This window comes from Phyllobates terribilis, unplaced genomic scaffold (genome assembly GCF_046119375.1).
Source record: "Phyllobates terribilis strain yellow unplaced genomic scaffold, ASM4611937v1 Scaffold_11__3_contigs__length_659146591, whole genome shotgun sequence".
Classification (NCBI taxonomy): Eukaryota; Metazoa; Chordata; class Amphibia; order Anura; family Dendrobatidae; genus Phyllobates; species Phyllobates terribilis.
The window spans coordinates 416,369,880-416,393,636 of record NW_027362771.1 but is presented as its reverse complement, the minus strand read 5'-3'; the positions used below and the strand labels follow the sequence as shown (position 1 = coordinate 416,393,636).

The following is a 23,757-nucleotide window of genomic DNA, read 5'->3' as shown; positions in this document are numbered from 1 at the left end:
AGGCTATACCCCTCCCGTTGGGGGTTATACTACCAAAGCTGCACACATACCAACAGCCTCAGCGGACCCTGCTGCAGCGGCGGCCTTTTGACCGCGAATCAACGGGTGGCGTAGTCGACACAAAGAACTCTAATAACATCTGTAGGACTGCCACACACTGAGTTTGACACCCTGGGCACGGACCGGGTCACCGCCACTCGGAGACTACAACCCCCATCTGATCCGGCTCCGGGTATCCCCAACAACACTGGCCCAGGGGGCGCGTCAAAAGCACACATGCCCTGCAATGTAAAAACAACTTGCTGTGTATGTGTTCAGTCTTTTTGAGCTCGTTTTAACTAACACCATGAGGCTTCAAAAGTGATCTGACCTATTCTTCAGGCAGTTTCTGCTTGGAAGCTGCTCAGTATCGTATAATAATATTATATGAAAGATGTAAAATATTGTAATGCAGGAAAAAAACAACAGCAAACCGCAACGAACAGTTCCACTCAAAGGACAGCAAGAATGATGCTTCAGGAAAAATACCATTGGCATTTTCCTGAAGCCTTTTCCTTTGGCAAACTCGGCAGGTATGCTGATTACCAAAAGACGTCATGTGCACATACCTTTACCATCCTCATTGTGATTTATTTCCATTAAATATTTTTTCCAGTAAATATTGGTAAGATGGTTAGAAAGAGACATGGAAAAAACACCCTAATATTATACAATGATTTATTTCGACTAAGCCAAAATTTACAAAACTGATCATGAGGTACTTAATTAACATGTTGCTCAGAATTTTTAGGCCCACTGCCACAACACCATCACGGCAAACCGCTCAGTGGAACCACTGTGACCCCGTGGCAGCAGGGGAGCGACCCAGGTGCCCCACAGCACCCATGCTGCCAGGCAAAACCCAACGGGTCTAAGTCACACAACCCCACAACAACTGCATTTGCTTCCACTTCCATTCTTATCCAAAGTCACATGTCTGCATATGGAGTTTCTGATTTGGCTTTTTATCCTAAGTCACATGGTAAGGCTTGTTAAAGGGTTGATATTGACTTTTAGGATTGCTACATGTAATAGGTGGCGCTAGAGTTCTGGTTCTCTTCCTCACTAAAGAGGCTATTTGCCTAGTTAAATTCCCAGATAAGTCTCCTTACACAGGCTTTGTACTCTCCACAAGGAGAAACATTTCCACTTAGATTCCCTCTGAAGAGGCTATTTGCATTTTTCATAAGCTAGACTTGAGAAAACCACCATATGTCCAACATCTTCTCTGGAGTGCTGGGGTCCCTAGTTTGAACCCTCATATATCGGGTCCCTCTCTTTGAAGCGATCTCAAAAATTGAGCCTGCTATATTGACAGCAGATGATGGCAGATGATGGCTGTGTTATTCAACTCTCATCTGTCTCTAACAGCCACAGGTGGAGCTCTTCCCGACTATGCATGCCATAAAAACAATAGTGGAATTGTGTTTTTTGCACAATTTCAGCGCACTTTGAATTCTTTTCTTGATCTCCAGCACATTGAATTTTAAAATGAATGGTGTCATTCAAAGCTTCAATTGCAAAAAAACAAGCCTTCATATATCTTTGTTGATGAAAAATAAAAAAGCTATGGCTCTTGGAAGAGGAGGAGGAAAAAACAAAAACACAAAAAATGAAAATCGCCCACTAAAGAAGAGGTTAATAACTTAGTATATTCTGTCAATAAGCCAGAAATGTCTCAAACTGGAAAGTCTTTTTGCACTCCTTTAGAGTGGTGCAGAGTGATGTGAAAATGTTTTGCACCCCTGCTTTCTATTAATTTGTACAATTACACAATTTTAAACTAATTTTCTGATTTAGGCCTAATAACATCATCAAATTCACTGCAAGTAAAGATGTCATAGAATTACTTTGGTGTCAGCTGTTTAGCCACACAATTTGTTGAATTGCACATGTTATTGATGCGTGTAAAGTCACGCTTACTCAATGACTGGCGTGAATTCTGATATTGTCACAAATGATCCATCATCCAGAATGTTCCAGATTCCCGCAGATTTTGGTCTGGTTCCGCTACGGCCTATGATTGAACGTTCTTCCTGTTTCCTTTCTGTGTAGATAAGTTCAGAATATTTCAGAGTGATGTAAACACTCCTCTAATTACCTGCTTAATATGGAATCTGCTGAGCCGCATCTCTGCTATCTGTCTAGGTTCATTATTTTATCTTAATGAAGAAACTGCTCATCCGCTCCTGTCTATTTCTGATAATGGATTTACTATTTCTTGTGAAGAGGAGGAAAGTCTGGAGGATTTACCTTATCACTGCAACAAATTCTCAAGGTATTATGTAAAGTGTGGAAGAAATGTGCAGTGTTTCAACACTTTCCTTATATTTTCTGCATTATTAGAGAAGCAGCAAAATGTTTTTGCGCACTTCAAAAAGACTGTCCAAATGTAGAAAGAATGAAAATACAATTCATTAAAAACTTGTAATAAAAGCAAAACTCCAGAATAATGGTAGGCAGTAAGAGAAATCAATAATAAAACAATCTGGCAGACGTGCAAATGGCAATTGGTTCACAGTGCATGCTAAAACTATCTGTGTGTGAGGTGCGACTTTGTGGCCCACGGAGGCACTTGCCAGAGTGACGTCACTTGGGCTGTTTGCGTTATTGGTGGAAGTGCAAGTAGTGAGCGATCGGTCAAAGCATTTCTTCACGCCATCCACTAGGAGCTGGAATCGTTTTCCACTACAACTATCATCTGTAAGAAGGACTTGGAAATGAAATACGGGGATTAGTAGTCAGCAGCTGATTGACACGCCATGCAAGTATTATTGCCCTCTTCCTTTTTTACATTCTCCCAAGTAGCCGCATTTTACACATTTATATATTTTTTGTATGGATTGTGAATGGATTAGCATTTGCATGGCTGCCTGATCGGTTCATCATTTATTGCTCTTACTACCTACCATTATCCTGATTTCTGGACCGTTTCTTTTATCGTACATTTTTTTGTTGATGTGCATTTTTAGTCTTTCTACATGTTGTTGCTTCACTTTTGGGTATATTTGAGTTTGTACATGCACTTCTCTGTAGCACTCAAATTAGACAGTGATTCTATGCAAAACTAAAGCAGAAGGTAGAAGTGCGATTTTGGCATTTGCCCATCACCATGGAAGAAAACCCCAAACCAATCTTTATAACTGTTTACACTAGAAAGAAAACTTGACTTTTGTCTTGTACAGTATGTCCTCTTGGTGACAAGTTGAATGATACGTAGGTAAAATAATAGAAGTATTTCATGTACACAAATGTATACACTGTTGGCATATACAACAGATTAGGACTTATTATAAGTGAAAGGAGGACTTTATACTAACCAGACAGCAGATGGCAATAGTGTGTAAAGTTATATGCTTGCTGTAATGAGGGGAGGAAAGCTCTCAATTGTTGGTTGTTTTTACTTCCTGTGTTTTCTTTCCTTTCCTGAATGTGTTATGTCAGCAGCACACGGACTGTGTGACACTGAATTGTATCTCATGTTTAACCAGTATGAAGTAAATACTGTTTACTCAGATATCTTGCTGATTGAAGCTCTCATAAGTACAGTGGTGACTGTAAGAAGATGCACTCTGCGACAGGTTATGGGCCCAGGCCGGAACCCAGACACTAAAGCCCAGACACTACAGGCCCTCACTACAAGAGGATCCTGGTTTATAACCCCAGATAACGGAGCACACAGATAAGCTCTGTAAACAGAAGGAAATAAATCCAGATACCGAGTGACAAATGAATTCATGATCCCAGGAGCTGGATATAATTACAGAGAATTCAACACAGGCAGGGCATACAGGAACTATCAAGAAGAAAAAAACAGGAGAATATCTTCAGTACAACTCTCTAAACAAGTAAGACTATATAAAGATGATGAGTAACACAGAATTCAAATTCGCAGTAGCTAAACTGAATAGTGAAAATTATCAGTTATGGAAATTCAAAGCAGAGATGTTGTTATCTAAGGATGATTTATGGGAAGTAATTGTTACAGAAAGACCAGATCAAGATAATCAGACATGGGATAAGAAGAATAGACAAGCGAGAGCCACCATTAGCTTATTAGTGGATGATGCTCAATTAATACATATAAGAAATGAAGAAACAGCTAAAGGAATGTGGGAAGAATTAAGAAAACTGTATGAAAGACCTAGCTTGAATCACAAGTTATTTTTATTAAGAAAGCTTTACAGTATGAGATTGAGTGCAAATGACGACATGCAGAAGCACATATTCTCAATGATGGAAGTGATATCACAGCTAAGATCTATTGGTGAAGACATTAAAGAAAGTCATGTAGCAGCTATAAAACAACCACCATAAATGAGGAGGGCACCATCTAATAAACGGGATCTACCTGCAGCATCTCATGAACTAACAAGTGAAAAATTATTTTTGGGAAAGAGGAGATGCTAACTAATAGTGATCACCAAAATGATCAAGAAATAAATAAATAGATAGTGATCAATAGCAATATCAATCTATGAAAATATGTCAATTTATTAAATACAAATGTTTCCTGACACATATACATGTAGTAACAAACTAACAAACATATAAAACACCATAAAATAGTGGAAAAACACCACTGTCTAAGGAGCCAGCTGATACATTATAATAGAATCACGTATATAATGATACAACAAATACTATATATGATAATTCAATGAATGAAGAAATACAGAGCGCACAGGCTCAGTGCAATATCTGTGATGGTCAATGATGCCTAGACCCTGCAATGCACTAGTTAAATAACAGGGTAAATGTGTAAAGGCAAGTGAAGCACATAGAAGACTGAAAAAGCAGAGTATGGCAAAAAGCAGTACCTGTTTCCCCACACTGAATGGTGCCCCCACAAGGATAAAAGTACGATCCTAATGGATAACCAAATAGGTCCCTACAGCTAACATAAGCTAATGACCACAGCGGAACCTAAAGCACTAAATAAGGGGATGATACCAGAAAGTGAGAGCCTGTGCTGAAAAAAATATAATAAGAACAGCTGGCGCCGCGGAGCCCAACGCGTGTCGCCACTCACGGTGGCTTCATCAGGGGCATATGCAAGAAACATTCTAATGTCAGTTGATATAACAGCCAGTTAATAAGATAATTGTGGAATTTACCATGAGGACAGCTGTGTGTAAGCAGGACGCTGGGAGGTCGAGCATCGCGGGCCGGAAGCTTGCACTGTCAGGGCGGAAACACGTGCACCTCACCTCCGTAGTGTCCTGTGTTGCCATGGTACCCACGCCCACACAGAGGGCGCACAGTAATAGACGGGCAGCCCGGAATCAGTGACTATAGATGCACAGCAGCAGTGCACGTTGTCAAGGCAAAGGCCCTCCCCCCCCAGGAGTGTCTCAGTCATGTGTCTGAACAAACATAGTAACCTATGAATGTCCAGCGTTACCATCGTACCCCTGCTAGCAAGCTGAAACTATTAACCATTTGGTGGCACAAGTCTGGCCACACATGAATAAACCTTCAAAAAAAAAAAAAAAAAGGGAAGTATAGTCTGAAAACCAAATAGACACACTGGAAGTAGAGGGAATGCAGGGCACCCACAGGGAAACTGGGATGCAGCCAGACTAAAAGGCACATCAAAGTTATTATATAACAAAGGATCATGAATGCAATAGAATGGTCCTGTCCAATCGGATCTTCCAGCCTCCCTGGGAAATTGAGTGCTGTTCGAGAAGGAGCAAATCATAAGTCCAGACGCCAATAGAATGCCACTCCACAAATAAAACACATGACATGATGAAAAAGGGATAAAAGGATAAAGAGTTCCTCCTCATGTAGATGCCTCCATTCCTCTTAGGCAACATTGCCAACATAAGGTGCCAAAATCAGAGAGGTGTAATTGTAGCCCAAATTTTTGAGGAGTAGATTTATAACCAAGGAATCTTGCCAAGAAGATATGACCCAGGATCGCTTCAAAAGGAGCATATCAAAGAGAGAGCTTCATCATTTATGGTGGGTGTAGGTGCTCGTCAAGCCCAGTATGGATCCTAAGGGAAGGGAGAAGAGACAAATGTAAAAGTCCCACCATCTCAAGACTGTTTGTAAAAGCCCATAAATAATAGTTCACCATTAAGACCTCCAGGTATTAAACTTTGTAAATTAAAAATCCATTTTGACTCACATCTCAGTAGAGCATTTGTTCGGTCTCCTCCCCTTATATTTGTTCTTATTTGTTCCAAGCCCATAACTCGAAGACCATCTGATCGACCATTGTGGACATCCAAAAAATGTGCCGCCACAGTCGTTATAGTTTTATCTTTATCACGATCCCTCCTGGCCGTAGAGATATTAGAGATATGTTGTTGAATCCTTTTTCTGAGTTCTTGGGACGTTTGCCCAACATAGATCTTTGGGCAATTACAAATCAAAGCATAAACCAGGTTACGTGATCGACAATTGAAGTAAGCCTTAGAGTGAATCTGGTGAGGAAAGATGGGGAGTGTAAGACCATCTTGTGCCACCGTATGCTGACAGACATTGCATCCGCCACAAGGATAGGTGCCGGTGATGGTAGCTCCTCTACCCAATCTTGTGGAGGGACGCATATAATGGCTTTTGCATAGCCTATCCCTTAAGTTCTTAGCTCTACGGGCAACCAGATTGGGGGTTATGGAAATATGCTTAATTAGTTTCTGCTCACTAAGGAGAATTCCCCAATTTTTAGTGAGCAAATTACGAATGTCAGACCACTGGTTATTAAAAGTGGTTATCAAGCTCAGGGGCCTAGCTGGTCTGGCCCCCCGTGTCCGTAGTAAATCAACACGGCTCCTACCTCTAGCATCCTGGAATGCCCCAGAGACGATACGTCGTGGGTAGCCCCTCCTTTGAAAGCGTCCTGTGAGATCCTTGGACTGTTCCTGGAACTCCTCCAATGTGGTACAATTTCTTCGAGCCCGGAGAAACTGCCCCTTCGGAATCCCATTCCTTAAATGCAGTGGATGGAAGCTGGTATAGTGCAGCAGATTGTTGGTGGCAGTGGTTTTTCTAAAAAGAGTGGTAGAGATATGGTTACCTGTTTTGATCAACTTGAGATCTAAGTAATCTATCTCGACATGGGAAATGTTCTTTGTGAGTCTAATATTGAGTCCATTACTATTTAGCTCATTGATGAAAACCTCACATTCCTCATAGGTACCAGACCAAAGAAAGAACACATCATCAATATATCTTAGCCAGGTAAGGACATTGTCCTTAAAGGCTGCATTTGCATACACTACCGTTTCCTCTCACCATCCCAAGTATAAGTTGGCATACGAAGGTGCGCATTTCGCACCCATGGCAGTGCCAGCCACCTGCCGATAGAATTTTCTATCAAAAACAAAATAGTTTTTATCTAGAATGAAGTGTAGCAGGTCCAGAATGAATGAGTCATGCTTGCGATCCCCCGTGGACCGATGGTCTAAAAAGTATGTCACTGCTCTAATACCAAGGTCGTGTGCAATACTAGTGTAGAGTGATTCTACATCTAGTGAAACCAAGATGGTGTTATCAGGTATAGCCAGACCATTCAGATGTTGGATCAAATGGGAGGAGTCCCTAACAAAGGATTTCAAAGAAGAGGCCAGTGGCTGTAGAAAAAAGTCCAAGTAAGTGCAAGGACGTTCAAAGAGCCCACCAATACCCGACACAATAGGTCTGCCGGGTGGCTCAATCAAAGATTTATGCACCTTGGGTAGCAGATAGAGAGTAGGCACTACGGGATGAGGGGTAGTTAAAAATTCCATTTCCTTTTTGCTGAGAATATTGTTGGACCCAGCTCTCCGTATCAAGGTGTCTAATTTATTCTTAAAGAACAAAGTTGGGTCAGATGGTAATAGATGATAACATAAAGTATCAGATAATTGTAGATTTGCTTCCTTGATATAAAGTGCAATAGGCCAAAGCACAATGTTCCCACCCTTGTCTGCTTCCCATATTAAAAACTCTGGATTAGATGTTAGTTGAGTAAGTGCCTGTCTCTCTGCTTTGCTTAAGTTATTATCCCTATGTGGAGCACTCCTTAGAGATCGAATATCCCTGCACATACTCTCAAAAAAGATTTGGACCGCTGGAAACAAGGAAAAAGATGGTGTGGCCTGTGAGGGGAGTCTCCCTGTAAATCTCCTGCGGGACTGGGGCCCTTCATTTTCCCGCAGCAGATCCAAGAGATCCTGAAAGGTCTGCCTTTCATCAATGGGTAAATCCTCAATGAGAGAGGGCTGATGATATAATAATTTGAAGGTCATTTGACGACAAAATAAGTAAACATCCTTGACCAATTCAAATTTGTTCAAGGTGTTCATAGGGGAAAAGGATAGGCCCCTGGATAAAACAGATTGTTCAGTTGCAGAAAGAATATAAGTGGACAAGTTGATGATTTGTAAATTACCTTCCACATCTTCAGGGGGGTTCTCCGAGTTGGAATTTAACGTCTTCTGTTGCGGGTTTCCCGTTTGTACGACGGGGACCAGATCCTGTAACCCTTGTTCTTTTTTCCTTTTGCTGCAGGGGTAACTACTTGTTCTCCGACGGCCCCTTCTGTGTCGCTTGGGCCTGAGGATAAAAAATCACTCGCGGAGGATTCGGATCGTGTACTGAAGTCCACTTGTGGTCTGGTCTCAACTGTGCCTCGTCGTCTATTACCCCTATGGCCCCACTTAAACATCTTTCCATTGTCAAAGTCCAATTTGTCTCTATGAAATTTATGTTTCTTTCCCTCTATGATGTCTTTTTCAAAATGGTCAATTGAAGCCTTGAGGCGTTCCTTGAAGGGTAAGACCAAGGTATCATTATCAAAGTCTTTCAACTTATTCTCTCGCCCCCTAATATCATCCTTAAGTTTGGTAAGGAGCACCTGATCGTGCTCAATTAGCATATCCATAAGGATGGAAGAACATTTAAGGAGACCCATTTCCCACGTTTTATGGAAAGTATCATCAGTTTCCCAAGCTGGGAAAATCTGTACCCGGAGACCCCGAGGTACTAGTCCTAGTCTCTTATATTCCTCTAAACTCCTTACATTCCACCAAACTTTAGTTAGGGATTTATGTAGATTGGTTAAATCCCTGGTTAATGAAAGAAAATCTGAGTCACCGGCAGTTCCCTCAGTACCCTGCCGCGTCCCTGAATCAAAGACCCCCATGGCCCAATTACTCCAGGCTGTCTCTCTGGCTGAAAGATCCATAATACAAAAGGCTAGATGTGCCAACACTCCAGAAACTTGGAAGAAAAATCAAGAAAAGACTTCTTCCAAAAAACAAGTAAACAACCACCATAAATGAGGAGGGCACCATCTAATAAACGGGATCTACCTGCAGCATCTCATGAACTAACAAGTGAAAAATTTCCCATGTCGAGATAGATTACTTAGATCTCAAGTTGATCAAAACAGGTAACCATATCTCTACCACTCTTTTTAGAAAAACCACTGCCACCAACAATCTGCTGCACTATACCAGCTTCCATCCACTGCATTTAAGGAATGGGATTCCGAAGGGGCAGTTTCTCCGGGCTCGAAGAAATTGTACCACATTGGAGGAGTTCCAGGAACAGTCCAAGGATCTCACAGGACGCTTTCAAAGGAGGGGCTACCCACGACGTATCGTCTCTGGGGCATTCCAGGATGCTAGAGGTAGGAGCCGTGTTGATTTACTACGGACACGGGGGGCCAGACCAGCTAGGCCCCTGAGCTTGATAACCACTTTTAATAACCAGTGGTCTGACATTCGTAATTTGCTCACTAAAAATTGGGGAATTCTCCTTAGTGAGCAGAAACTAATTAAGCATATTTCCATAACCCCCAATCTGGTTGCCCGTAGAGCTAAGAACTTAAGGGATAGGCTATGCAAAAGCCATTATATGCGTCCCTCCACAAGATTGGGTAGAGGAGCTACCATCACCGGCACCTATCCTTGTGGCGGATACAATGTCTGTCAGCATACGGTGGCACAAGATGGTCTTACACTGCCCATCTTTCCTCACCAGATTCACTCTAAGGCTTACTTCAATTGTCGATCACGTAACCTGGTTTATGCTTTGATTTGTAATTGCCCAAAGATCTATGTTGGGCAAACGTCCCAAGAACTCAGAAAAAGGATTCAACAACATATCTCTAATATCTCTACGGCCAGGAGGGATCGTGATAAAGATAAAACTATAACGACTGTGGCGGCACATTTTTTGGATGTCCACAATGGTCGATCAGATGGTCTTCGAGTTATGGGCTTGGAACAAATAAGAACAAATATAAGGGGAGGAGACCGAACAAATGCTCTACTGAGATGTGAGTCAAAATGGATTTTTAATTTACAAAGTTTAATACCTGGAGGTCTTAATGGTGAACTATTATTTACGGGCTTTTACAAACAGTCTTGAGATGGTGGGACTTTTACATTTGTCTCTTCTCCCTTCCCTTAGGATCCATACTGGGCTTGACGAGCACCTACACCCACCATAAATGATGAAGCTCTCTCTTTGATATGCTCCTTTTGAAGCGATCCTGGGTCATATCTTCTTGGCAAGATTCCTTGGTTATAAATCTACTCCTCAAAAATTTGGGCTACAATTACACCTCTCTGATTTTGGCACCTTATGTTGGCAATGTCGCCTAAGAGGAATGGAGGCATCTACATGAGGAGGAACTCTTTATCCTTTTATCCCTTTTTCATCATGTCATGTGTTTTATTTGTGGAGTGGCATTTTATTGGCGTCTGGACTTATGATTTGCTCCTTCTCGAACAGCACTCAATTTCCCAGGGAGGCTGGAAGATCCGATTGGACAGGACCATTCTATTGCATTCATGATCCTTTGTTATATAATAACTTTGATGTGCCTTTTAGTCTGGCTGCATCCCAGTTTCCCTGTGGGTGCCCTGCATTCCCTCTACTTCCAGTGTGTCTATTTGGTTTTCAGACTATACTTCCCCTTTTTTTTTTTTTTTTTTTTTTCTGTGGTGGTCAATGATAGTAACTATTCAGTGAATATACATCTAAAAGGTAAAGCATGTCCACTTCGCAATGCTATATTCTATCAGGGTCAACCAATTTAGTATTAACATCTTCTTGTGACATCTACAGTGATCTATTCTGATTTGTATAATTTAAAACCCTGTTTTACACAGGCCTTGCTTATTTTTGACCGTTGAACTATGTTCTAGATCTCTGCAGGTTTACTTTATTGTAGGACCTCCAACTTCAGCATCCACACTTGGACATCTGAGGGTGTTTTTCACCCCCCGGTGAGTCCACTTCTGGATGCAAATTTCTGCAATATCTGTGGTGGTCAATGTTGGTATTTAGAGATTGCTCCTATATACAGTGGTTAAAGATACTTTCACCTACAATGTGATAAATTATTCATTCAATAATTTTAGTATCCAGATGTTATTCAGCCATCTGCTTATTATCGCACGTGTGCCAACTTTGTGTACTTATAACTGATTATTCACTTTACTCTGTGTTTCAGATGCTGAGATGGGGCTTTTTTGACCCCACTTTTTTACTTTACTCTTTTTTTTTTTTTTTGAAGGTTTATTCATGTGTGGCCAGACTTGTGCCACCAAATGGTTAATAGTTTCAGCTTGCTAGCAGGGGTACGATGGTAACGCTGGACATTCATAGGTTACTATGTTTGTTCAGACACATGACTGAGACACTCCTGGTGGGGGAGGGCCTTTGCCTTGACAACGTGCACTGCTGCTGTGCATCTATAGTCACTGATTCCCGGCTGCCTGTCTATTACTGTGCGCCCTCTGTGTGGGCGTGGGTACCATGGCAACACAGGACACTACGGAGGTGAGGTGCACGTGTTTCCGCCCTGACAGTGCAAGCTTCCGGCCCGCGATGCTCGACCTCCCAGCGTCCTGCTTACACACAGCTGTCCTCATGGTAAATTCCACAATTATCTTATTAACTGGCTGTTATATCAACTGACATTAGAATGTTTCTTGCATATGCCCCTGATGAAGCCACCGTGAGTGGCGACACGCGTTGGGCTCCGCGGCGCCAGCTGTTCTTATTATATTTTTTTCAGCACAGGCTCTCACTTTCTGGTATCATCCCCTTATTTAGTGCTTTAGGTTCCGCTGTGGTCATTAGCTTATGTTAGCTGTAGGGACCTATTTGGTTATCCATTAGGATCGTACTTTTATCCTTGTGGGGGCACCATTCAGTGTGGGGAAACAGGTACTGCTTTTTGCCATACTCTGCTTTTTCAGTCTTCTATGTGCTTCACTTGCCTTTACACATTTACCCTGTTATTTAACTAGTGCATTGCAGGGTCTAGGCATCATTGACCATCACAGATATTGCACTGAGCCTGTGCGCTCTGTATTTCTTCATTCATTGAATTATCATATATAGTATTTGTTGTATCATTATATACGTGATTCTATTATAATGTATCAGCTGGCTCCTTAGACAGTGGTGTTTTTCCACTATTTTATGGTGTTTTATATGTTTGTTAGTTTGTTACTACATGTATATGTGTCAGGAAACATTTGTATTTAATAAATTGACATATTTTCATAGATTGATATTGCTATTGATCACTATCTATTTATTTATTTCTTGATCATTTTGGTGATCACTATTAGTTAGCATCTCCTCTTTCCCAAAAATAATTTTTCTCATGTAGCAGCTATATTATTGTGCAGTATACCAGATTCGTATACAGCCTTGATAAATGCCCTTGAGACGAGACCAGAAACTGACATTACATTAGATTTTGTGAAAACAAGACTAATAGATGAATATCAGAGAAGAAAAGAACAAAGAAATGATTCTTCTACTGAAAAGGACAGTGAAAACGCTCTTAAAGCTACAGAATTTAAAAAACCCTATAATAAAGAGACAAGAGAATGCTTCAGATGTAAGAAAAAAGGTCATTTAAAGAAAGACTGTACCATATGGAAAGCAGAACAACAAAGATTACAACATAAAAAGCATACACAGAAAGTAAAAAACACAATTTCCGTTTCATGTGAGAATAATTGGAATGGCACATTTAAAGTAACAGACAAGAAATCATCACTTGGTTGGTTTATTGATTCAGGAGCAATGAGTCATATGACAAGTGACAAGAATTTCTTTACTGATCTTGATTTAGATAAGAAAGAAGCCATTTATCTTGCAGATGGAAGCAAAATAACCGCAGAAGGTATCGGACAAGGTATGCTAAATTGTTCAAACAAGTTCGGACAAGATTCAAAGATACTTGTACAGGATGTAATTATAATCAGAAGAGCAAAGAAATTGTCCTATGATAACATATGTAATTGCTGAACCAGCCTAAACCTAGATATCATATTATTTGGTCCACAGTCTGATAAATTAGTCAGAAACCAAAATAGATTCAGCAAGTATTCAATCTTTATTAGTAAAATACATACACGTAAATAAGAAAGAAGATAAAAAGTACCTCCATACTGTGAGGGATCACTAGCCGCATATATGTGCCTAATTAGAGATATATATGTTGTACATATAATACTATATATCCATGAAAGTGCTATAGTGCAGACTGTGAGTAAAGAGTACCCTAACAGTGCAAAATGCAAGACATGATATAATAATTAGATAAACGTACCACAAAGCAGTTATGTTGTAGGCACCAGGATACTGCGGTCTCCCTCATTCCCCTACGCACGTTTCATCATAATGACTTCCTCAGGGGGCGTGGAGGAAGTCATTATGATGAAACGTGCGTAGGGGAATGAGGGAGACCGCAGTATCCTGGTGCCTACAACATAACTGCTTTGTGGTACGTCTATCTAATTATTATATCATGTCTTGCATTTTGCACTGTTAGGGTACTCTTTACTCACAGTCTGCACTATAGCACTTTCATGGATATATAGTATTATATGTACAACATATATATCTCTAATTAGGCACATATATGCGGCTAGTGATCCCTCACAGTATGGAGGTACTTTTTATCTTCTTTCTTATTTACGTGTATGTATTTTACTAATAAAGATTGAATACTTGCTGAATCTATTTTGGTTTCTGACTAATTTATCAGACTGTGGACCAAATAATATGATATCTTTGTACAGGATGTGTTGTATGTTCCAAAATGGGAAGGCGGATTATTATCTGTGAAACGTTTAACAGCAAAAGGACTTACAGTAAAATTCAAAGACAATGAGTGTACAATTATTGCAGGAAACAAGGTGATAACCAAAGTCGAGGCAGATGAACAATTATATCATTTTGACACACCAAAGGAACAGATGAAGGTATGTACACATGATCACAAAAACTGTATTCACATGTGGCATAGACGTCTAGGACATAGACACCCTGACAGTATAAGGGAACTACAGAGAAAAGAATTGACAAAAGATTTAAAGATATCAGATTGCTCAATTACCGTAAGTTGTGAATGTTGTATAAAATCCAAAGCCACAAGGATATCTATTCCAAAAGAAAGTGAGATGAAGAGCGAAAGACCACTTGATTTGGTGCATACTGACGTATGTGGACCCATGAAAGTGACTACATCAGGAGGCAATAGATACATGTTGACTTTTATAGACGACTACTTAAGATACACAGTCACATACTTAATTAAGAACAAAAGTGAAGTTTTTGATAAACTTGTAGACTATGTAACAAGATCAAGTAACAAATTTCAAAGGAAGCCAATTGTCATCAGAAGTGATAATGGAGGTGAATTTACAGATCACAGAATAGAAGACTACTTAAGACAAAATGGAATAGAACACCAGAAAACTGTTCCATACACACCTGAACAAAATGGAGTAGCAGAAAGGAAAAACAGAACTCTAACAGAAATGATAAGATGTATGCTGACGGATTCCAAACTACCAGAGAAATATTGGGGTGAGGCAGCAATGACAGCTACATATCTACAGAACCGACTTTTTTCCAGAAAACTGACGAAAACTCCATATGAACTGTGGTAAGGTGTGAAACCAAGTGTCAATCATTTAAAAGTTTTTGGATGTAAAGTTTTTATATTCATTCCAACAGAAAAACGTTCCAAACTTCAAAACAGATCCATGGAAGGAATATTCGTTGGATATAGTGAAAATTGCAAAGGATATAGAATCCTAGATCCCAAAACAGACAGAGTTACGGTGAGTAACAGTGTGACATTCATTGAAGATTTAAATGAAGACATAATGATTTCAGTTGAAACAAAAAATGAGAAAAACAATAGTGACATAACTGAAGAAATATCTGATGAGAAAGAAGTAGAAATTAATGAAGAACAAAATACTGAAAGTGAAGAATCACAACTACAAACAGACACAGAACCAAGACGTTCAATGAGAGAGAACAAAGGAAAACCACCAAAACGTCTCTCATACAAGACAAGCATAAGAAAAATCTATGAGCCTACCTCTTGGGAAGACATATCTAAACTTCCTGAAGAAGAAGCTAATAAATGGATAGAAGCAACAGAAACAGAAATTAAATCCATGCATGATTCAAATACATGGACACTAACAGATTTGCCAGAAGGAAGAAAAGCCATAGGATGTAAATGGATTTTTAAAGTAAAATAACAAACAGATGGCACAGCTGAAAGATACCGAGCAAGACTCGTAGCTAAAGGGTATTCTCAAAAATATAGAGAAGACTATGATGAGACATTTGCTCCAGTTGTCAAACACACTACAATAAGAACTTTACTTACAGTTGCAGCAATGAAACAGATGGAACTGAGACATCTGGATGTAAAGACAGCTATTTTGAATGGAGATTTAACAGAAGACATTTGCATGGAACAACCTCCAGGATTCAAAGATGAAAGAAATCCAAACAAAGTTTGCAACCTACAGAAAAGCATATATGGTTTAAAGCAAGCAGCTAAAGCGTGGAATGACAAAATTACGGAAGTACTTACAAATGAAAAATTTCAAAGAAGCAAAGCTGATCCATGCTTATACACAAAAAGGCTGATTAATAGATGGATTTATGTACTCATATACAGTACAGACCAGAAGTTTGGACACACCTTCTCATTTAAAGATTTTTCTGTATTTTCTTGACTATGAAAATTGTACATTCACACTGAAGGCATCAAAACTATGAATTAACACATGTGGAATTATATACTTAACAAAAAAGTGTGAAACAACTGAAAATATGTCTTATATTCTAGGTTCTTCAAAGTAGCCACCTTTTGCTTTGATGACTGCTTTGCACACTCTTGGCATTCTCTTGATGAGCTTCAAGAGGTAGTCACCGGAAATGGTTTTCACTTCACAGGTGTGCCCTGTCAGGTTTAATAAGTGGGATTTCTTGCCTTATAAATGGGATTGGGACCATCAGTTGTGTTGTGCAGAAGTCTGGTGGATACACAGCTGATAGTCCTACTGAATAGACTGTTAGAATTTGTATTATGGCAAGAAAAAAGCAGCTAAGTAAAGAAAAACGAGTGGCCATCATTACTTTAAGAAATGAAGGTCACTCAGTCCGAAAAATTGGGAAAACTTTGAAAGTGTCCCCAAGTGCAGTTGCAAAAACCATCAAGCGCTACAAAGAAACTGTCTCACATGAGGACCGCCCCAGGAAAGGAAGACCAAGAGTCACCTCTGCTTCTGAGGATAAGTTTATCCGAGTCACCAGCCTCAGAAATCGCAGGTTAACAGCAGCTCAGATTAGAGACCAGGTCAATGCCACACAGAGTTCTAGCAGCAGACACATCTCTTTAACAACTGTTAAGAGGAGACTTTGTGCAGCAGGCCTTCATGGTAAAATAGCTGCTAGGAAACCACTGCTAAGGACAGGCAACAAGCAGAAGAGACTTGTTTGGCCTAAAGAACACAAGGAATGGACATTAGACCAGTGGAAATTTTTGCTTTGGTCTGATGAGTTCAAATTTGAGATCTTTGGTTCCTACCACCGTGTCTTTGTGCGACACAGAAAAGGTGAACGGATGGACTCTACATGCCTGGTTCCCACCGTGAAGCATGGAGGAGGAGGTGTGATGGTGTGGGGGTGCTTTGCTGGTGACACTGTTGGGGATTTATTTAAAATTGAAGGCATACTGAACCAGCATGGCTACCACAGCATCTAGCAAGGGCATGATATTCCATGCGGTTTGTGTTTAGTTGGACCATCATTTATTTTTCAACAGGACAATGACCCCAAACACACCTCCAGGCTGTGTAAGGGCTATTTGACCAAGAAGGAGAGTGATGGGGTGCTACGCCAGATGACCTGACCTCCACAGTCACCAGACCTGAACCATATCGAGATGGTTTGGGGTGAGCTGGACCGCAGAGTGAAGGCAAAAGGGCCAACAAGTGCTAAGCATCTCTGGGAACTCCTTCAAGATTGTTGGAAGACCATTTCCAGTGACTACCTCTTGAAGCTCATCAAGAGAATGTCAAGAGTGTGCAAAGCAGTCATCAAAGCAAAAGGTGGCTACTTTGAAGAACCTAGAATATAAGACATATTTTCAGTTGTTTCACACTTTTTTGTTAAGTATATAATTCCACATGTGTTAATTCATAGTTTTGATGCCTTCAGTGTGAATGTACAATTTTCATAGTCATGAAAATACAGAAAAATCTTTAAATGAGAAGGTGTGTCCAAACTTTTGGTCTGTACTGTATGTAGACGACATTTTGATTTGTTTTAAACAAGAAAGGGATAAAGAAAACATTCTAAAAATCCTGAAGCAACATTTCAAAATCAAAGACTTGGGAAATGTAAAACAGTACCTAGGAATACAGGTAGAAAGAGAAGAAGACGGAAGTTTCCTACTGAATCAAAATCACATGATTCAAGACATAACAGAAAAATTAGCATTAAAGGATGCAAAAACAGTAAAGTCTCCAATGGAAACTAATTATCTCAAAGAGATCAACAGTGAAAAAAATATTCTACCAAATAATGAAGAATACAGAACAGCAATAGGAAAACTACTGTATCTAGCGACCGTTACAAGACCAGACATCGCCGCAGCAGTAGGAATCCTGAGTAGAAAGGTATCAAAACCAAATAAAGCTGATTAGAATGCCGTGAAGAGAGTAATGCATTATTTGAAAGGAACTAGCGATGTTAAGCTGAAATTACCCACAAGTGATAATTGCATTTTAACAGGATATGTTGATGCAGATTGGGCTGGAGATCCAACTGACAGAAGATCTACCAGTGGACATAATTTTTTTCTCTCAGGTGGACCAATAAGTTGGACAAGTAAAAAACAGTCAATTGTGACACTGTCTTCAACAGAAGCAGAATATGTTGCCGCAGCACATGCGAGTCAAGAAGTACTGTGGTTAAGACAATTGTTGACAGAATTAGGACAACCACAGTTGGAACCAACAAAACTGAAAGAGGACAATCAAGGATGTCTTGTTCTTGCTCAGATGGAAAGAGTCAATCCAAGAACCAAGCATATTGATGTGAAATATCATTTCTTGAGAGATCATCAGGAACAAGGAGTCTTGAAGTTAGAGTATTGTCCTACTGAAGAAATGAGAGCAGACATCTTCACGAAGGCGTTGAATGCTGATAAACATCAGAGACTAATAAAAATGTTGGGTTTGATTGAATAAGTCCTTACTGTTGAGAAAGGGTGTTGGCATATACAACAGATTAGGACTTATTATAAGTGAAAGGAGGACTTTATACTAACCAGACAGCAAATGGCGATAGTGTGTAAAGTTATATGCTTGCTGTAATGAGGGGAGGAAAGCTCTCAATTGTTGGTTGTTTTTACTTCCTGTTTTTCTTTCCTTTCCTGAATGTGTTATGTCAGCAGCACACGGACTGTGTGACACTGAATTGTATCTCATGTTTAACCAGTATGAAGTAAATACTGTTTACTCAAGATATCTTGCTGATTGAAGCTCTCGTAAGTACAGTGGTGACTGTAAGAAGATGCACTCTGCGACATACACAAAGTGCAATATAATGGATATCGCACATTTTGCACTCACTTATGGTGGTTGTGCTGAGCACAACACTTTTAAGCATTTTTGGCTTATTGAGACAGTTGCCGATGGTCTTTCATTGTTAAGGCTTTGCTTAAAGGGAATCTGTCAGCCGGATTTCACCCCCAAAATAGTTATATGGACATGTAGCTCTTTCAAAGACAAGTTGAGCAATACCTTTATATGGATAGTGTTTTCCTTCGGTTATAGGAAGTTTCGTCCCCAGCAGTTCGCCCCCAGCAATTTGCCCCCAGCAGTTCGCCCCCATCTGTTCGCCCCCAGGTACTTTTCGCCCCCGCACATTTCGCCCCTATCATTTCGCCCCCAGGAAGATTCGCCCCTGCACATTTCGCCCCCGGACGTTTCGAACTGGGGGCGATATGTGCGGGGGTGAGATATGCGGGGGCAAAACATCCGGGGGCCAAATGCAGGGGACGAAATGTGCGGGGGCGAAATGTACCGGGGGCCAATTGCTGGGGGCAAACTGCTGGGGCGAACTGTGGGGGGCGAAACATCCAATTCCCGTTCCTTCATTACTGAGAAATCAGTGTTTGAATTGATATAGAAATGAGGTGAAGAGCCTCTGTCACTCCAGCTTTCTTCCCTGCCCAGCGCTGCCTCCTCCTCCTCCTGCTTGACTGACAGTCTCTATGCTCTTTGGTTACAGACAAGGAGTCATCATTCAAGCTGGAGGAAAGGGAGTGACAGAGGCTTCAGATCTACAATAAACATTATTTACACATCAATTCAAACGATGATTTCTCAGTAATAGAGGAACAGACAGGCCATGGAAAGGATTTGCTGGACTTGTCTTTGAAAGAGCTATATATACATCTACAAGAGATATACATCTAAATCGTTTGGGGGCGGGGGGATCCTGCTGACAGGTCTTTATAATAAGCTGGTCTTTATAATAAATTGTAGTAAAATAGAAACTGGATCCTTTTCGGTGCTGTCATTATTAGCGAGGTTTATAATCTTTCTTTTATTTTTGTATCAATTAAAATGCAATTTGTAGCCAGACAAAATAATTTCTCAAAAGCACAGTATACAATCCAATGCATCACATTAAAGGGCAATTGGAGTCAAACCCAGTAAAAGGGGTCAACTTTCTTTTAGAGGGCGATAACCTATTGTGAAATTGGGCAATAACTGGAAAGTTAAAGATTTTACTGTAATAGCATCTCCTCCCCCTTTACTGGTAGCTGCCTCCACTTTACTTTATTTAGTGAGTATTCCACTTTAAATGACAGTGTGGTTTAATGAATAATGTAAGGAGGTAGACAAGAGAAAAGACGAGTATAGTTAGTGTCTAACCAAGCAACTGCAAGCGAACACTGCCATCTGCTGGTCAAAGGCTAATGAGAAAGTGAAAGTAAAAAAGAAGTGTATTAGTAGGAACTCAAGAGTGATGTTCATGTTCCCCCAGGGAGGAGATTGAAGACGACACCAGGTCAGATGACAGTTGTGTCGCAGTTACTAAATATAAAATGCCTGGCCGGTCCAAGAAGGGAGCAGTTGGTGTCAGAATCTGTACCAGGCAGGTCTAGTGTTTACAAAGTGGTCTTATAGTCACCATCGCCACAGAAGGATCCTAGGGTGGTCAGATCTCGGAGAAGGCCTGAGCTGAGAGGAAGATCGGTGACCTTAGCTAAGAGGAAGATCCGTGACCTGAGTTGAGAGGAAGATCAGTGGCCTGAGCTGAGAGGAAGATCAGTGACCCAAGCTGAGTTAAAGACCGTAACCCATGCCAGTAGAAGACCATGACCCACACCAGTAGAGGACCGTGATCAGAGCTGAACCAGGTTCAAGAGACAATCTGGCTGAAGCGGAGGACCATTCCTGGGGCCATACTACAGGGAACAAAGACAGCCAGTGTGGCGAGCATAATGTGTACCAAGTGACTCGTATATCTAGGACTTGCGGCCTAGCAGGAAATACCGGTGACCCCCATTAGGGCCAGTGTCACGGTCAGAGCCGCTAAAAGAAAATAAGACAGTGATGGGCCTAGTAATGAGAGTGACGCCCGTTAAGCTGACGTTGAATAGATATCGTATTTGGTTGCATTGCTGTGTTATGATAGTGTCACAGTATACTGTATTGATCTCGCTACTGATACCCACAATATAGTGCTTAGCTATATATACAGGTGCATCTCACTAAATTAGAATATCATCAAAAAATTAATTTATTTCAGTTCTTCAATACAAAAAGTGAAACTCATATATTATGTAGAGTCATTACAAACAGAGTGATCTATTTCAAGTGTTTATTTTTGTTGATGTTGATGATTATGGCTTACAGCCAATGAAAGCACAAACGTTATTATCTCAGTAAATTAAAATAATTAACAAAAAACACCTGCAAAGGCTTTCTAAGCATTTAAAAAGGTCCCTTGGTCTGTTTCAGTAGGCTCCACAATCATGGGGAAGACTGCTGACTTGACAGATATCCAGAAAGCAGTCATTGACACACTCCACAAGGTTCCACAGTTCCAATCTTCATTCGGAAATCAAGGTCCCAGAGTCTGGAGGAAGAGTGGAGAGGCACACAATCCAAGCTGCTTGAGGTCTAGTGTGAAGTTTCCACAATCAGTGATGGTTTGGGGAGCCATGTCATCTGCTGGTGTAGGTCCACTGTGTTTTATCAAGACCAAAGTCAGCGCAGCCGTCTACCAGGAAATTTTAGAGCACTTCATGCTTCCCTCTGCCGACAAGCTTTTTGTAGATGGAAATGTCATTCTCCAGCAGGACTTGTCACCTGTCCACACTGACAAAAGTACCAATACCTGGTTTAAAAACAACAGTATCACTGTGCTTGATTGGCCAGCAAACTCTCCTGACCTTAACCCCATAGAGAATCTATGGAGTATTATCAAGAGGAAGATGAGAGACACCAGACCCAACAATGCAGACGAGCTGAAGGCTGCTATCAAAGCAACCTGGGCTTCCATAACACCACAGCAGTGCCACAGGCTTATCGCTTCCATGCCACGCCGCATTGATGCAGTAATTGATGCAAAAGGAACCCCGACCAAGTATTGAGTGCATTTACTGAACATACATTTCAGTAGGCCAACATTTCGGATTTTAAAATCATTTTTCAAGCTGTTGTTATAAGGTATTCTAATTTACTGAGATAATGACTTTAGTGTTTTCATTGACTGTAAGCCATTATCATCAACATTAACAGAAATAAACACTTGAAATAGATCACTCTGTTTGTAATGACTCTATATAATATGAGTTTCACTTTTTGTATTGAAGAACTGAAATAAATTAACTTTTTGATGATATTCTAATTTTGTGAGATGCACCTGTGTGTATGTGTGTATATATATATATATATATATATATACACACACACACACACACACACACACACATATAAATATGTTTTAAACCATGACCTTAGCTGATGAGCATTGATGTCAAACCTGAAAAGGATTTCGTTTTTTTTTAATTGCCATGATGAGAAGTTGCCACTGTTCTCCCAGTTAGGAGATTTCTTTAAGGTTGACTGCCAACAAACATATGAGAAATTATCCAAATTTCATCCAGAAAACCCGATTTGCATCTATGTGTCTGTTTTTTACATTCATGTGACTTCCGTGTGTGATCTGTTTTCATACATCTATATTAAAAAATCCATCTGTAAAAGTTGGATGCCACTCTGATGGTTTGTGTGGGATCCGGGTTTTTTTTTTACACACCCATAGACTTGAATGTGTGAGTCTCATCCATGACTCGGTAGAAAGTATAGCATGCTGTGATTTTTTTCGGACAGACAGCCGGTCCAGGAAGAAAATTGTTTATCTGAACAGCCATACTGAATTATATGGGTCAGTGTGCTGTCCGTCTGCTATCCAATTAAAAATCAATCAGTCAGCACACGTCCGATTTATTTGCTCGTCGGCATGAGCCCTTAGACCGTATGTTTCTAAGTACAGGCATCTCACCTTACTTTTCCTTCTGTAATTGTGCAATGGATCATTGCAACACATAGCGTTACATTGGTTAATGCCAACTTGGAAGATATTATTTTCTCTGGACCAAGTTGGAGAAATGTTATACTAAGTGACTGTAGCCAATTTTCCATTGCACTGGAACAAATCCTTCCTGGTCACAGTTGAGTAAATGAATACCCACTTTTCTCTCATTAAAATTTTATAGGAAACCAAAACAAATAAATAATTAATAAAGGAAATCAAATTGCTTGGTGATTGGTATGACTTGTTGGGGTTCGAACCCCTTCAAGCTCACCTTTTAGAGAAAAGTACCCCTTTAATGTTGCTTACATGCTGCAAATACCACAAGAGATGGTGGCATGATATAAATGCATGCGTTGACTACTTTGACCTGTAAAATGCCTCTAGCGCTATCAATGCTGCTTGATGTTGTTCTAGAGCCGAACTATCTAAGAAAGAACCTGCTCTTTCGATTTATAAAGAATAACTGTATAATATGTGCATTTCAGAAGTATGTTCATTTGTGCCCCCTATAAAACCTATGCAGTAGTGTTCAAAATAATAGAAGTCCAATATGACTAACCAGATTAATGACTGTTTGGTATAAATTATATTACCACATGTCAAACAATTTACCAGTTGGTGAAGAAGATTCTAAGAAAACCAACAGACTCCGCATTCATGATCTGCATGTTTTTGAGTCTGTGTATTTAAATAATTAATTGAAAGGGGGTGTGTTCAAAATAATAGAAGTGTGGAGTTCAATTAGTGAGGTCAATCATTCTGTGAAGAAACAGGTGTGAATCAGGTGGCCCTTATTTAAGGGTGAAGCCA

General features: G+C 40.3%; 1 protein-coding gene across 2 annotated transcripts in view; it reads left to right on the top strand.

The window, feature by feature from the left end:
- FSD2 (fibronectin type III and SPRY domain containing 2) overlaps positions 1–23,757 on the top strand; it is a 71,620-nt gene that overhangs the window by 36,189 nt on the left and 11,674 nt on the right. For both annotated transcript variants that reach the window (XM_073653112.1, XM_073653111.1), the window contains exon 11: positions 2,188–2,317. In XM_073653112.1, coding sequence (XP_073509213.1) covers positions 2,188–2,317 — 130 coding nt within the window. The remainder of the gene's footprint in view (positions 1–2,187; positions 2,318–23,757) is intronic.